The sequence below is a fragment of the Pimephales promelas genome, chromosome 15 (assembly GCF_988280905.1).
Source record: "Pimephales promelas chromosome 15, fPimPro1.hap1.1, whole genome shotgun sequence".
Classification (NCBI taxonomy): Eukaryota; Metazoa; Chordata; class Actinopteri; order Cypriniformes; family Leuciscidae; genus Pimephales; species Pimephales promelas.
This window is the reverse complement of record NC_142783.1, coordinates 11,522,709-11,537,407: the sequence shown is the minus strand read 5'-3', so window position 1 is coordinate 11,537,407 and position 14,699 is coordinate 11,522,709. Positions and strand designations below refer to the sequence as shown.

The 14,699-nt window shown below is 36.9% G+C and overlaps 1 protein-coding gene across 10 annotated transcripts in view; it reads left to right on the top strand.

Annotated features, from left to right (window-relative positions):
- The window catches only part of syne1b (spectrin repeat containing, nuclear envelope 1b), a 164,356-nt gene that overhangs the window by 135,660 nt on the left and 13,997 nt on the right, over positions 1 to 14,699 (top strand). For 8 of the 10 annotated variants that reach the window (XM_089120128.1, XM_089120131.1, XM_089120127.1 and 5 more), the window contains 16 exons: positions 55 to 249; positions 1,147 to 1,272; positions 1,348 to 1,503; positions 2,178 to 2,336; positions 3,679 to 3,845; positions 4,107 to 4,269; positions 4,798 to 4,985; positions 6,522 to 6,672; positions 6,753 to 6,935; positions 7,663 to 7,800; positions 7,875 to 8,066; positions 9,185 to 9,518; positions 10,567 to 10,635; positions 12,093 to 12,235; positions 12,336 to 12,462; positions 13,577 to 13,788. In XM_089120128.1, coding sequence (XP_088976254.1) covers positions 55 to 249; positions 1,147 to 1,272; positions 1,348 to 1,503; positions 2,178 to 2,336; positions 3,679 to 3,845; positions 4,107 to 4,269; positions 4,798 to 4,985; positions 6,522 to 6,672; positions 6,753 to 6,935; positions 7,663 to 7,800; positions 7,875 to 8,066; positions 9,185 to 9,518; positions 10,567 to 10,635; positions 12,093 to 12,235; positions 12,336 to 12,462; positions 13,577 to 13,788 — 2,703 coding nt within the window. The remainder of the gene's footprint in view (positions 1 to 54; positions 250 to 1,146; positions 1,273 to 1,347; positions 1,504 to 2,177; positions 2,337 to 3,678; positions 3,846 to 4,106; positions 4,270 to 4,797; positions 4,986 to 6,521; positions 6,673 to 6,752; positions 6,936 to 7,662; positions 7,801 to 7,874; positions 8,067 to 9,184; positions 9,519 to 10,566; positions 10,636 to 12,092; positions 12,236 to 12,335; positions 12,463 to 13,576; positions 13,789 to 14,699) is intronic. The other 2 variants (XM_089120130.1, XM_089120135.1) reach the window with 1 other exon arrangement.

Sequence of the window (14,699 nt, the reverse complement as noted above, 5' to 3'; positions counted from 1 at the left end):
CATGATGACTGTCTGAAGGAGGGTTTTGTGATGGCTGATGCTCTTGTTCTGCAGCTGAGAGAGAAGGTTCTGCTGAGACAGCAGGGCAGTTATATCCTGACGGTGGAGGCAGGACGACAGCTGCTTCTGTCTGCTGACTCACGGGCCGAAGCGGCTCTACAGGACGAGCTGCTCAACATACAGGAGCGATGGAGACACGCCAACATCTGCCTGGAGGAGCAGAAGAAAGAGCTGGCCGTCCTGCTCAGGGTAGATAAGGCTCTTTATGTCACTGCAACACCTGTTGACTTCATTTGCAGTCATTATTGTCTGGATCATTTTAGTGATTTTTATTTATTTTTTTTAAAAGATTTAGTCAAATATTGCTTTCTTAAAGTTTATATCATACACCTTTAAAGGAGTAGTTCACTTTAAAAAAACTTTTGCTGATAATTTCCTCACCCCCGTGTCATCCAAGATGTCCATGTCATTCTTTCTTCAGTCGAAAAGAAATTAAAGTTTTTGATAAAAACATTCCAGGATTTGTCATTTGGTTCATTCAACGAACAAAATGAACGAGTTGACTCGGGAAAAGATTCGTTCATTTTGACGAGCGAGTTCGAATAGGAGAGTCACGAACACGCATCACAGAACAGAGCAAGACGAGTGTTATAAAAGGTTTTATACGAGCTTATAAAACTTAAACTTTTTTTTTTTTTAAATTACCGATCGTTTCGCTTGATAAGACCCTTATTCGTCGTCTGGAATCGTTTGAAGCCCTTTGAACAGTTTGCAGTTTGTACTGAAAGTCTTTTGGACCGTTTGGTTCCCATTGAAGTCCATTATATGGAGAAAAATCCTGGAATGTTTTCATCAAAAACCTTCATTTCTTTTCGACTTAAGAAAGAAAGACATGGACATCTTGGGTGACATGGGGGGGAGTAAATTATCAGCAAAAGTTTTTTTTAAAGTGAACTACTCCTTTAATTTTGCTCTCAAACAGATTTTATTTATTCAATGTTGCACCAAACACTTGAGTTTGACCAAATCATTACATAGGATCGGCTCACAAGAATGATTTAATTTGTAAATCAGACGTCACTACATTAGTTTTGTGATATAGGTACCCAGAAAGCATTTTTTTGACTGGATTCAAACTCTGTGTAGGATTGGGAGAGATGTGAAAAAGGTATCGGAGGATCTCTGGAGAAACTGAGAGCATTTAAACGACAGCTCTCCCAGACGCTCCCCGATCGCCACGAGGAGCTGCAGTCTGAACAACTGCGCTGCAAGGTATGCAAAGTTCCGATTCATTTGGAACTGAAGAACATTGAAATAAGGGGGGAATTAACTTTACATTCCTGTCAGGATCTGGAGAGCAAGTTTGACGGCTGGAAGGAGGATTTGACCCATCTGACTGTGTTGAGAGAGTCTCTGTGCAGTTACATCAGTCCAGAGGATCTGCGTGTGCTGCAGGAACGTACTGAACTCCTGCAACGGCAGTGGGAGGAGATCTGTCACCAGGTACACAGGCCTTTAGATGGTGCTGTTTTACTACATATGAACATTATTGTGTGTGCAGCAGATTTTAAAATCATGAAGGGCAACTCTCCTAGACATCACAGGCCTATCTGTTCCATAGGAAGCTCATTGGGTTTTAAAACGCATCCACAGATAGTCTTCACAAACACATTCTTATAATTCAATATTGGGCAATATTAGCTTTAGTTAAATTTCCTTATTTTCCAATATATATATTATTTTTGTTAGTAGAGAGTAATGCAAAGCACCAAGCACCAGCATTTGGCTGAAAATGAAACTCGAATGCAAAGCAAGTATGATTTATTTTTGCATGTTCTTTGTGGCATCCGGTGCGTGAGCTGAGACACCACAGGATGTGAAAATACGCTTCATATCTCAGTCGACAGCTTTAACTTTAGATTCAGACAGACCGTCAGAAACTCTTCTCTCATGCTGTATTGTTTTAATGATGCTCTAGTCTGATATTTTATTTAAAGTAGTTTTGGGCGTGTGTAACGTTGCGTTTATTTACACTTTACTTTTGTTTTGCACATTATGAAGATACAGAAAGACGATGTGGCTAAATATTTGGTTGATTTAAACCTAAATTACGTGTAAATGCTCAGACATATTTGTAATCACTGAAGGCCTATGTTTTTGCGTATTTGTCTGCGCAGTTGTGTCTGCGCAGACAGCAGGTGAGTGAGAAGCTGAATGAATGGGCCATCTTCAATGATAAATACAAGGAGCTGTGTGAATGGCTGACACAAATGGAAAGCAAAGTATCCCAGAATGGAGACGTCAGCATCGAAGAGATGATTGAGAAACTACGAAAGGTAACGGTTTAATCAAATCTTTGCCTTCGTTATGCTCATCACTAAAAATGTTTTAATTATGTATAAGTAATTATATTATGTATCATTATATAATATCTTGTTGTTTATTTATTATATATTATACATTATTTTTTTCATATTACAGTTTCATATTATATATACAATTTGTTAAATTGCATAATAATGCATAATCAAATATATATATATATATATATATGTGTGTGTGTGTGTGTTTTGCTACATAGTTGCTTAAGAAATGAAAAGCTACACACTCCATCATTTAGGGTTAGAAGAGCTGTTGCCAAACATATAACAAGCTTGAAACCGAATAATCACTGCAACAAGACTATTAAAGGAGTAGTTCACTTGAAAAAAAACTTTTGCTGATAATTTACTCACCCCCATGTCATCCACATTGACATGGATTGACATATCGACATATTGACAGGATTTTTCTCCATATAATGGACTTCAATGGGAACCAAACGGTTCAAGGTCCAAATAAGAGTTTCAGTGCAGCTTCAAAGGGCTTTAAACGACACCAGACGATGAATAAGGGTCTTATCTAGCGAAACTTCGTTTCAAAAATTAAATGAACGAAATGACTTGAAAAAAGATTCGTTCATTTTGATGAACAAGTTCGAACAGGAGAGTCGTGAACGCGCATCACAGAACAGAGCAAGGCGAGCATTTGTGCTTATAAAATGTAAACTTTTTTATTTATTTTTGAAATGACCGATCGTTTCGCTTGATAAGACCCTTATTCATCGACTGGTGTCGTTTAAAGACTTTTGAAGCTGCACTGAAACTCTCATTTTCACCTGGAACCGTTTGGTTCCCAATGAAGTCCATTATATGGAGAAAATCCTGGAATGTTTTCATCAAAAAAACTTAATTTCTTTTCAACTGAAGAAAGAAAGACATGGACATCTTGGATGACATGGGGGTGAGTAAATTATCAGCAAAAGTGTTTTTAAAAGTGAACTACTCCTTTAAGCATTTACAAATCTAAACAGTGACTTTTTCTTTTGACCAGGCAGTGTATATTTGATTTTATAAGTTGTTTGAAATGATAATAATTTCATTTTACTTTATTTTTTTTTTTAAGAAAGTTAGGGTTGCCTAATACTCAATATTGTATTTACAACAAAGTAGCTCATATGATGTGTTTTGGAGGAAACTCCATTGCAACCCCTTTATTGTATGAGGTGTTGGTAACAGCATAACGATAGCCACTCCTTCAAAAGCAACTAGAATTTAACAGAATTTTATAACTATAGTAACTTTAAAAATGCTTGTCAATGTCTCTGTCTAACTGCAGCGCTGTGTCTCTGTCTCTCAGGACTACCAGGAGGAGGTGGCGGTGGCTCAAGAGAATAAACATGAGCTCACGCAGCTGGGTGAACGTTTAGCTCGGGCCAGTCACGAGAGCAAAGCCTCTGACATAGAACACAAACTCGGTAAAGTCAGCGAACGCTGGCAGCACCTGGTGGACCTCATAGGGGCCAGGTAACACACACCACATTTTGATTATTCTCACTATTTTTCACAATATTTACTCAATGTTGGAGAGCACCTATCCGGTCACGTTGAGCCATGGTGCTCAGGTTTAAATCAGCATTGTGTGCGATTAACTGTACATTCCCTCTACCTGCCTCATAAGTCTCCTGTTTTTTAATGATATTTAATATACGTTTTAATATTAAACGATTTTTAGTTTAAAGTAGTATGCTGTGCATAGATGTTGAGAACATGTCTTTGTCTGTACAGAGCGAAGAAGCTACGGGAGACTTTGGTGGCCATTCAGCAGTTGGATAAGAACATGAATAGTCTGCGCACGTGGCTCGCCCACATTGAGACCGAACTGTCCCGTCCCATCGTGTACGACACCTGCGACTACCAGGAGATCCAGAGGAAACTGGATCTGCAGCAGGTACAAAAACACATCATTTATATTTGAAGAGTTCAGATGCAAAAGCCTCTAAATGCCATTTGAAATTTTCTTCTTTAATGATGATTTTTATCAAACTTGTATATTTAAGTTCAGTAATTTCACTTAAATGGTAATGATAATTACCTATTAATTGTTATTTAAGTGAAATTACTGAACTTAAATATACAAGTTTGATAAAAATCATCATTAAAGAAGAAAATTTCAAATGGCATTTAGAGGCTTTTGCATCTGAACTCTTCATTTATTCATTTAGCTGACGCTTTTTATCTAAAGCGGCTTACAATTGCTATATATGTCAGCGGTCGCACGCCTTTGGATCAACTAGGGGTTAAGTGTCTTGCTCAGGGACACATTGGTGTCTCACAGTGGATTGGAACCTGGGTCTCTCACACCAAAGGCATGTGTCTTATCCACTGCGCCATCACCACCGCATGATGCATTCAAAACTAAACCGGTCAAGATTATGCGCTTACTTCGGATAAAACATTGTTTTTGTTGTTCACCCAGGAGCTGCAGAGAGACATCGAGAAGCACAGCACAGGGGTGGCGTCTGTGCTGAACCTGTGTGAGGTGTTGCTGCACGACTGTGATGCCTGTGCCACGGATGCCGAGTGTGACTCCATCCAGCAGGCCACACGTAGCCTGGACCGGCGCTGGAGGAGCATCTGTGCCATGTCCATGGAGAGGAGACTCAAGTATGACCAGCTGATGAAGCTTATACACATATCCTGCATCCCAATTCGCATAATATCAGTCCTAAATAGTATTAGAAATTAGTATTAGTGTCCCAAATCGCAGTATGCTGAAATGACTGTTCCAAAGATACCCGGAATGGTCTACTTTTCCCAGCTAGAATCTGAAGTGCAGATCTGTGCTCGCTCTAATGGCTAATATTGCCCACAACCCATTGATTGTCGGACGAGGATTTGATTAGAACTACAAACACGGATGGCAAAAAAACTACAAATATGGTGGATGTGCAAGTCCAACGGTTAAGTAGAGAGGTTTAGATAATGGGGTTTGAGTGAATAATTATCAGGATATAACCTGATGAAAAGATATTTATTCAATGTTATCCACATTATCTTAAATCTTAAACAGCATTGTGAACTTTTGTAAAAATACTTTTGGTCATTAACTTGTAGCAATCAATCGGGTCATGGGGTCTATATGACCCCTATCGACTTTTCCTTAAAAAAAAAAAAGGTTCCCTTCATCTCAGTGGAATAAGATTTTGTTACTTTTCATGCATCGTCTATCTATACACACAGAAAAAACTGGGCTTGATTCGGTTGTTCTGAAGGTATGTAAAAAAAAAAAAAAAAGTACACTTCTGGTCTTCGGGGTCAGTATGACCCCACATTGAAATGAATGGGAAATGTGAAAAAAAAAAAACGGCAAAAATCTGCAAATTTTTACACAGAAATGAAGGCCTAGTACTAGAGCATAAATGCAATGTATCATAAAAAAATAACATTTCATATGCTAATGCTAAAGCTAATGGTGTAGTTGAAGAATTGTGTGGTATATGGATACAAAAGTACTTTATATCTCCAAAAACACAGCATTAATGAATTGTACAATTGCTCAGTCAATTGTTGGGGTCTTATAGACCCCAAAGCCCAGAAGTGTAAACTGGAAACGAAGACCATTTGAAGGTTAAATGCATCGATATGCAAACACGACGAGCGTTCTCCACATGAAAGACCCATGAGTGGGAGATCAACATGCTTCTACATTTCTCTCCGAAACATTGGGAAATTAAAAAGTAATTGCTCACCCTCATGTTGTTCCAACCCCGTAACACTTTCGTTCATCTTCAGAACACAAATTAAGATATTTTTGATTAAATCTGAGAGCTGGATCACTCCTCCATAGGCTTCTAAAGGGATTGAAACTTGCCGGCCCAGAAAAATTATTGAAGACATCAGTAAAATAGTCTGAGTGACTACAGTGGCTCAATCCTAAGTTTATCAAGTGACGAGAGTACTTTTTGTGTGCAAAAAAAAAACAAATAAACAAACAAAAATAACGACTCTATTCAACTATTCATTTCCTTCTCTGTGGGCTTCGAGTTAGTTCACGTAGTGAAACTCTTCTGGGTTGTACGTCACACGTAGGCTTACTATTGGCCGACGCTGGTCGTGTGTGTGACGCGTATAAATATAAATATATGTTATGTATCTGCTAAATGACAATTAGCCTAAACCTTGATCATGCTCTTCTGAAAGGATTGAGGAGACATGGCGTCTCTGGCAGAAGTTTCTCGATGACTTCTCTCATTTCGAGGAGTGGCTCATGATGTCGGAGAAGACAGCCGCACTGCCAAACTCTTCAGGTGTCCTTTACACTGTGGCCAAAGAGGAGCTCAAGAAATTTGAGGTGAGATTCATCCAGACTGAATGAATGCAGTATTAGTGAACAGATTTATGATATTAACACTCATTTATGTGCTTTCACAGACATTCCAGCGGCAAGTGCATGAAGGTTTGACGCAGCTGGAGCTGATCAATAAACAGTATCAGCGACTGGCGCGTGAGAATCGCACTGACGCGTCCTGTAGTCTGCGAGAAATGGCCCACGATGCCAACCAGCGCTGGGATAACCTACAGAGAAGAGTGCTCTCGGTCCTACGCAGGTTAAAGGTACCGAGACATTTGATACAAATATAAATCAACAAATATAAACGTCTTTTGTTTTCATTCTAATAAAACATTTCATTCATGCCTATTAACTGCTCATTGAAATTAGTTCAATTGAAGTTAATTTATCAAATGCATAACTGTAACCATTTTTTGAACTGAAACTATGAACAAATGAAAGCTAAGCTTTAATAGTTAATTATTTTGTATTGAAATATACAACAGCTAAAGAGAAAAAAATTACCATGATGATACATATATAAGGTGGATTATTATTTAAAACTTTTAAATATTTGTGTAGTAATACAACTATTATTATATTTAAAATATTATATACATAATTTTATATATAGTAATTCATATAATTATTAATAAATATATTATTTTAAACTTAATAATATATATTGTATATATATAATACTATATATTGTATATATTGTTTTAATAAAAATTAACCAAAAATATTCATAAATAATATATATATATATATATATATATATATATATATTATTAATATTTTTTAAATAATATATATATATATATTATTAATATTCTTGGTTAATTTTATATAATTATTATTAATACAATATAATATTATTTAAAGCATATTTTAAGTGATTTATTGTTAGTATTATGTTGTAAATTAACCGTGCAGTGAATTTGGGTAAATACAAGTAAGCTTTTACTCTGAATCTTTTTGATTGCGAAACATTTTTAATGTCCACCACAGCACTTTATATGTCAGAGGGAGGAGTTTGAGACGGCGCGAGACTGTATCCTGGTCTGGCTGACTGAGATGGACCTGCAATTAACCAACATTGAGCATTTCTCAGAATGTGACGTCCAGGCCAAAATCAAACAGCTAAGGGTACGTATCTGACCTTCAGACCTGCACATATTCTCCCGTGTCGTTCTCTTATGGAGGTTTTCTGCCGCATCCAGGCGTTCCAGCAGGAGATCACTCTGAACACGGGCAAGATTGACCACATATTTCAGCAGGGTGAAGCTCTTCTAGAAAAGAGCGAGCCGATAGATGCTGCTGTGATCGAGGAAGAGCTTGAAGAACTGCAGCGTTACTGCCAGGAAGTGTTTGGACGCGTGGAACGCTACTACAAGAAACTTATACGATTACCGGTACACTGAATACATCAGATGCCTTTTTTTCAGTCTCTCTTTTTACATTCATTTCATTTCCAGATTCTTCATTCATTTTATTTTATATGCATTTCTCACGTTTTATTTCATTCACTTTAAAGGGGTCATGAACTGGCTTTTTACTTTTTATTATATTGTTGTCTGAGGTCAACTTATGACGTTTCGCTTGGTTTTTGCATTCAAAAACATCAAAATGAATAAGTAATAGGCTATTTCCTACCCTAGTTTTGAGCCTAACTGAAAAACGCTTGGTTTTTATGGGCGTCTCGCACTGAAGACTTGGAAGTAAACGCCCACTGCTGTGAGTGGATAACAGTTTTGCATATTATAGTGAGTTTCAACTCACTCGTCGATGCACTTGGGGGAAATGGTTTTGAAAATGTCCAATGTTGTAAAATGGCAACCGGAATGATTCGCCCATACATGTTCGACCCAGAATCCGTATGTTGCACAATTCCTGTCAGATGAAATATAGACGGCACAGCACCGTTCTTTACTCTTAATCGGTCTGCAAATCCAGTCTTGTTTACTAAACAATCCTCAGTGAAATGAAGCGAACAGACGGACAGTGTTTTACCTCATCAGCTGGAACGTCATTAAAAATAGTTTATCCATTACATGCAGTCCTATTGGAATCCAGAGGAAGCTTATGCAGCGACTGTCTTCTTCCACAACCAGGCGCTGCACAATATTTTGTATTGCTTGGTAGCTCAATCTGGTTTGTCATCACGAGGTAGGAATCTATGTTATTTAGCTATGCGTGTAATGCGCAAATCGGTGGGCGTGGCTAAACCGGTCGTGTTGAAGTAGTCGTTGATCTTCTTCTGTGGGGGTGGTGTTTTATCCTCCTTTGATGTCATAGTTCCCCACTTTGAAAAATGAGTCGTTTGCTGAGCCTGGTGTCAATAAAAGCTTTTATTGGACTAACAAGGACGTTTTCAGTTCTTAAACTTACAGGATATTCTTATAATATGATGACCTCTTAGATGTCAAAAGCTCAAGGAAGATTTGATTTCTCATTTCATCACCCCTTTAATAAATGTGGTCAATGTTTAGTCAAAGTTTCAGTCACCAATGATCATAACTTCTATATCCAGCTCACAGACGATGAACATGACGTCTCGTACTCGGACCGGGAGTTTGACCTGGACGAGCCTGGGGACGTGTCCAGCTTTCCGTGGAGCGAGCGCCTGGGTGACGGTTTTCTGTCCCCTCTGCCCTCCTCCAGTCGGTCTGCGTCGCTGGCAGCTCCTCTACGGGCCGAACGGTCGGGTCGAGACACTCCGGCCAGCGTGGACTCCATCCCTCTGGAGTGGGACCATGATTATGACCTGAGCCGGGGTTTGGAGAGCGCCAGCAGAGCCTTGTCCTCCGAACCAGGAGATCAAGGAGAGGATGGATACCTGCAGGGCTCAGCTTCTGCGCTCTCAGGTCAGTGTGGGCTCTTTAGTCCAATAAACACATGAGAGAGAATGAGTAAGGGATAATGTACATCCATCAGGCAGAGCTGCACGATTAAAGGGATAGTTCACTTTGAAATTAATTTTTGGTATGTTTTAGCTTACCTCAAGGGCATCCAAGATGTAGGTGTCTTTGTTACCACAGTAGTTTAAATTTTGATATTTTTAGGTCAAACTATTCTTGTCTGTCAGTCATATAATGGAGGTCTATGGTCACCACCTCAAAGAGCATGCACAGAGAAGTCCAAATTAAACATGATTTAATGACTGGTAAATATAAGTACACATTGATGGCCTAAGACACGAAACGAGCGGTTTGTGTGAGAAAACAAAGAGTATTTATATCGTTTTTACCTCATGTAACCACAGCCACGTCTAAGTACTCAAAAAATCTAAACATATTTAGATATACAGGAAATTGCAATTCCGGCGCTTGCGCAGACCGAAGCGCCCGTGCCCTCAGAGTTACTTGGACGTGGCTGTGGTTACAAGAGGTAAAAACGATATAAATACTCTTTGTTTTCTCACACAAACCGCTCGTTTCGTGTCTTAGGCCATCAATGTGTACTTATATTTACTGAGTCATTAAATCATGTTTAATTTGGCCTTCTCTGTGCATGCTCTTTGAGGTGGTGACCATAGACCTGCATTATATGACTGATAGACACGAACGGTTTGACCTAAAAATATCAAAATTGAAACTACCATGGAAACAAAGACACAATGGATGCCCTTGAGGTAAGCTAAAATATTTCAAAAAATAATTTCAAAGTGAACTATCCCTTTAATCATTAAAAATCACACAATCACATTCTGAAATGACATCGCAGGCTTCCTCCGAGTCCACACTTTGGTGGCTTAACGTTGCTTTGAATGCCGTGACTGACCAATCAGAATCAAGTATTTCAGTGAGCCAAGTAATAAGAGAATATAAATGAATCCTGAGATGAGAACGTTTATTTAGTGTGGTTCAGCATTCATTCATGTGTTGCACTGTATGCATGATGTGTTTCTTTCAGATGTAGTGATTCCAGAGAGTCCCGAGGCATTTCTAAAACTTACTGAGCAAACTCTGAGGTCCAGCGCTGGTAGGCAACAGCAGTCACAGAAGTCTGGGACTCACTCACTAGTCTGTTGCCTGATCTTTAGTTTCTACTCACAAGCCGAATCAAAGCACAGAGCCTCGTGCTGCGACCACCGGCTGCATTTTCTAACCCTTGTCTATTGATTTGTGTTTTCGCACAGTATAATCAGTTTTCCAGTGTTTGCATGTAGTGTCACAGGTTGATGCACACTGAGTTCACTCTGGTGTTTGTCCTTGGTTTCTAATGCTTTTGGATTTCCAAATCAACAGCATTACTCACAGTATTTTACAATCAGAGCAGCAGACTGTGATTTACAAAAACGATTGTTTGTCATCTAATCTAAAATCAATTGTTTACTCTTTGAGTATTAGTGGTCGACTGAACTGGGTTTTTTTTTAATGGTCAATGCCAATATCTAGAGGTCACAAGGTTCAAAACGAGAGAAAATTTTATTTGTGGATTTATTTATTTGTTTTTTACTTAATTTCAACATTATTTTCATGACGATAAAACACATCACATTACTGTTAAAATGCATATTTTTTTTGTAATTAGATTCCCATTATTATTTTTCTAACTGTATTACACTAAATACAGTAATACAAGGAATTTCATTTAAATTATTGTTCTTTTAATATTATATAAACATTTTGAATGAGCTTTTTTGTTTTCATTTTAGTAGGTTAAGTTGTAGTCATTTTGTTGCATTTTTGTAATTTGTATTCGCTTGTTTTATATTTCTCTTTAACTTTAGTTCATTTTCATTTTAGTTTTTCATTTTATTTTTGTTTTATTGTATTACTTTCAACTGATTTTATTTTAGTTAGTTGCCAAGGCATCGTTTTTTAGTTTAAGTTTTTCTAAGATTTATATTTGATTTTATTTCAGTTTTATTTACTTTTAGTTACTACTTACCAATAACAACACTAGTTTAAATATGAGATTTATAAATACTACACAATTTAAATAATGTTACTTTGCATTACAGTAATAATAAGAATGGATATATTTTATTACGCAAATGACAATTCTGTGGCACAATGTGTTTAACTGCCTTGAAAATATCATCTTAAGCTTGATGTCGACAGGTGCCTAATGTCACACGACCAGTAGGTTCATAACTATCAAATCTCCATTATGCCAAGCCGTCATTGTAAGTGAGAAAATATTTCTTAATTGACTTCCCAGATAAAATAATGCTGAACAAACAAACAAACATGCAATATTATATTAATATTGAAGAGCAGTATTCACTCTGATTGTAAACTGCTTTGACTAATGATCAATTTGATTAGAAGCTCCTAGTGTGTTTGACTAATGAGAAAGCAATGTTGTGATGTCTTGTCTCTTGATCATGCACTGCATCAGGCCTGAGAACGACAACACACTTCCACTGTGCAGTTCAATGTGACTTCTTGTTGTTCCTGCACTAATATAAGTGTTTTGGTGTTCCTCGACAGGTGACACTGGCTCGCTGGAGACTCACATCAGACAACTGGATAAAGCTCTTAACACCAGCTGCTTCCATCTGCAGCAGACGGAGAACATCATACGCAGCCGAACCCCCACAGGCCCGGAGCTGGATGCCACATACATGGGTTATGTGAGTGAAACTCATGTCACTGTAATAAAAATCAAAAATCATGTAGAAATCATTTGCAAGATGAATATAATGACTTGTTTGTCACATTTTATCTTCTCAGATGCGTCTTCTTGAAGAATGTCGTGGCAGTATAGATGCAGTGAAGCGAGTGGGGTTTGAGCTGAAAGAGGAGGATGACAAGACATCAGGCTTTGTCAACCCCAATAGCTCCGAGTCCCAAACCTCAGGTGCAAAACCATATCATGCAACTTCTCATTTAAAAACAAATGCTAGTATCCTATATAGGCATATAGGCAATAGAGCAGAGGGAAAAAGGCAAAATATGTCATTATAAATGATAAGGGAATAATGAGGCTGGAACCGGCGAAATCCTTTCCTTGTGGGTCAAAATGACCTGAAGCCCTAAAACTATACTTATTTTTTATTTATTTATTTTTTAAGGAAAGAAAGATTATTTTATTTCATTTTGATAATATTTTTTTCTATTTTTTAATGCATTTTTTTTGGAGATTTTTTGGTTTTATTTGATTTAATCAATCAATAAATAAATAGTAATTGAGTAATGTAAGCACATTCCTCACATTTACTTAACTTAAATTCAAAATAACTCATAATTTCATGCATAAACCTTTAAATTCAGCTAAAAATATCTTACAATGGGTGTCTTTGCTGACCTGTGGATTTATTTATATATATATATATATATATATATATATATATATATATATATATATATATATATATATATATAACATGATATTTCATGACTCTAGCCAATAGATGGCCTTAGTATTATAGCTCTATCTAGTTGGAGCAAATGAGCTGTTCCGCTGGGTCCTAAAGTCGGTTTCTCTTCATTATGCGTTCAGATACACACGTAGACATTATAAAAAAAAATTTTGGAAAAGGTTTACCATTTTAAGTTTGCATTTTGAGCATTTTTAGGTTTTTGTACATGTACTGAAGCATTTCTCGCATTCTATTCATTCCTATTGGGGTTGAGGGAAGGATTTGCTAATTTTTAAAATTTCAACCACAAAACACTCCTCGAATTCATAAAAAAATTTTTTGCGTGTGTGTATTTGTGGTTTAAGTGTGACAAATGTCCCAGGGTCTTGGTCCCCGATAAACACTCAACTTTTAAATAAAATTTCGAAAAATATTTTCCAGGTCAAAATGACCCGAGGGAAGGATAAAGTCCAAATAAACGTTTGGATTTTGATTTCCATTTGTCTGATGCATCATGCAATGTATTAATGTTTGCTAGTGTTATTAAATATTATTGTTACTGTAAAGTGTAACCCAGATGGCAGAGCTCTGAACAGATGTTGTGTTGTGCAGGTGTGATCGAGCGCTGGGAGCTGCTGCAGGCTCAGGCTCTCAGTAAAGAGATGCGCATGAAGCAGAACATGCAGCAGTGGCAGCAGTTCAACACAGATCTCAACAGCGTCTGCCGATGGATGGACCAGACAGAAGAAGAGCTGGAGCAGCAGCGGGGACTGGACCTCAGCACCGACATACACTCCATCGAGATACGCATCAAGAAACTCAAGGTCAGACACTCACAGACACAGTAATTGTTGTTCCTAACGAAAACTATTATTTTAAAGAACGGTAAATGAAATAAAACTGAAATAAGATATAAATATATTAGATGAAAAACTAACTGAAAAACATTGGCAACACTTTACAATAAGATTTGCTTTGTTAACAGGAGTTAACTACATTAGTGAACAATGAACAATACTATAAATGTTTAAGAAGTTGTATCTTAACCTTATTTAATGTACTGTGAACTAAACTAAACAAACAAGTAACTTGAATATAAAATTTTAAATTTAAGTAATGCTGCAAAAATATATTCATTTGTTTGTTCATTTTAGTTTATCGCATTAATTAATGTTAACAAATAAGACCTTATTATAACGTGTTACCAATACTTTTAAGTACTAAAATTTCTAAAACTAAAAAAAAAAATATATAGAAATATAGACACGTAACCGTGTAAAGCCTGACAAATTAAATTGTTAAAATTTTTTATTTATTTTTTTAATTTTATTTTAAAATTTAGTTTATTTAATAAGGAGGAGGATTAGGGCCAAGCAATAATAAAAAAATAAAACCATCTCGAGATTAAAGTTATTATAATACGAGATTAAACTTGTTAAGTATCGAGAATAAAGTCATTGTGTTTCGAGAAAAAAAAACGTTAAATTTAGAGAAAAAATTGAAATACAATCTTGAGAATAAACTCATTAAATTTCTTGAATAAAGTCGTGTTTCGGGAAAAATTCTTTAAATTTTGAGTATAAACTAATTAAATTTCGAGAATAAAGTCGTGTTTCTAGAAACCGTCTCCATGGTTACTTTGTAAAAACCTTTGTATTGCTGCCACACTACCATTTACGGTCCCCATGTCCGCGTGAAGCTCTCGGGAGACCCTCCTATGCCAGTAGGCTAACTG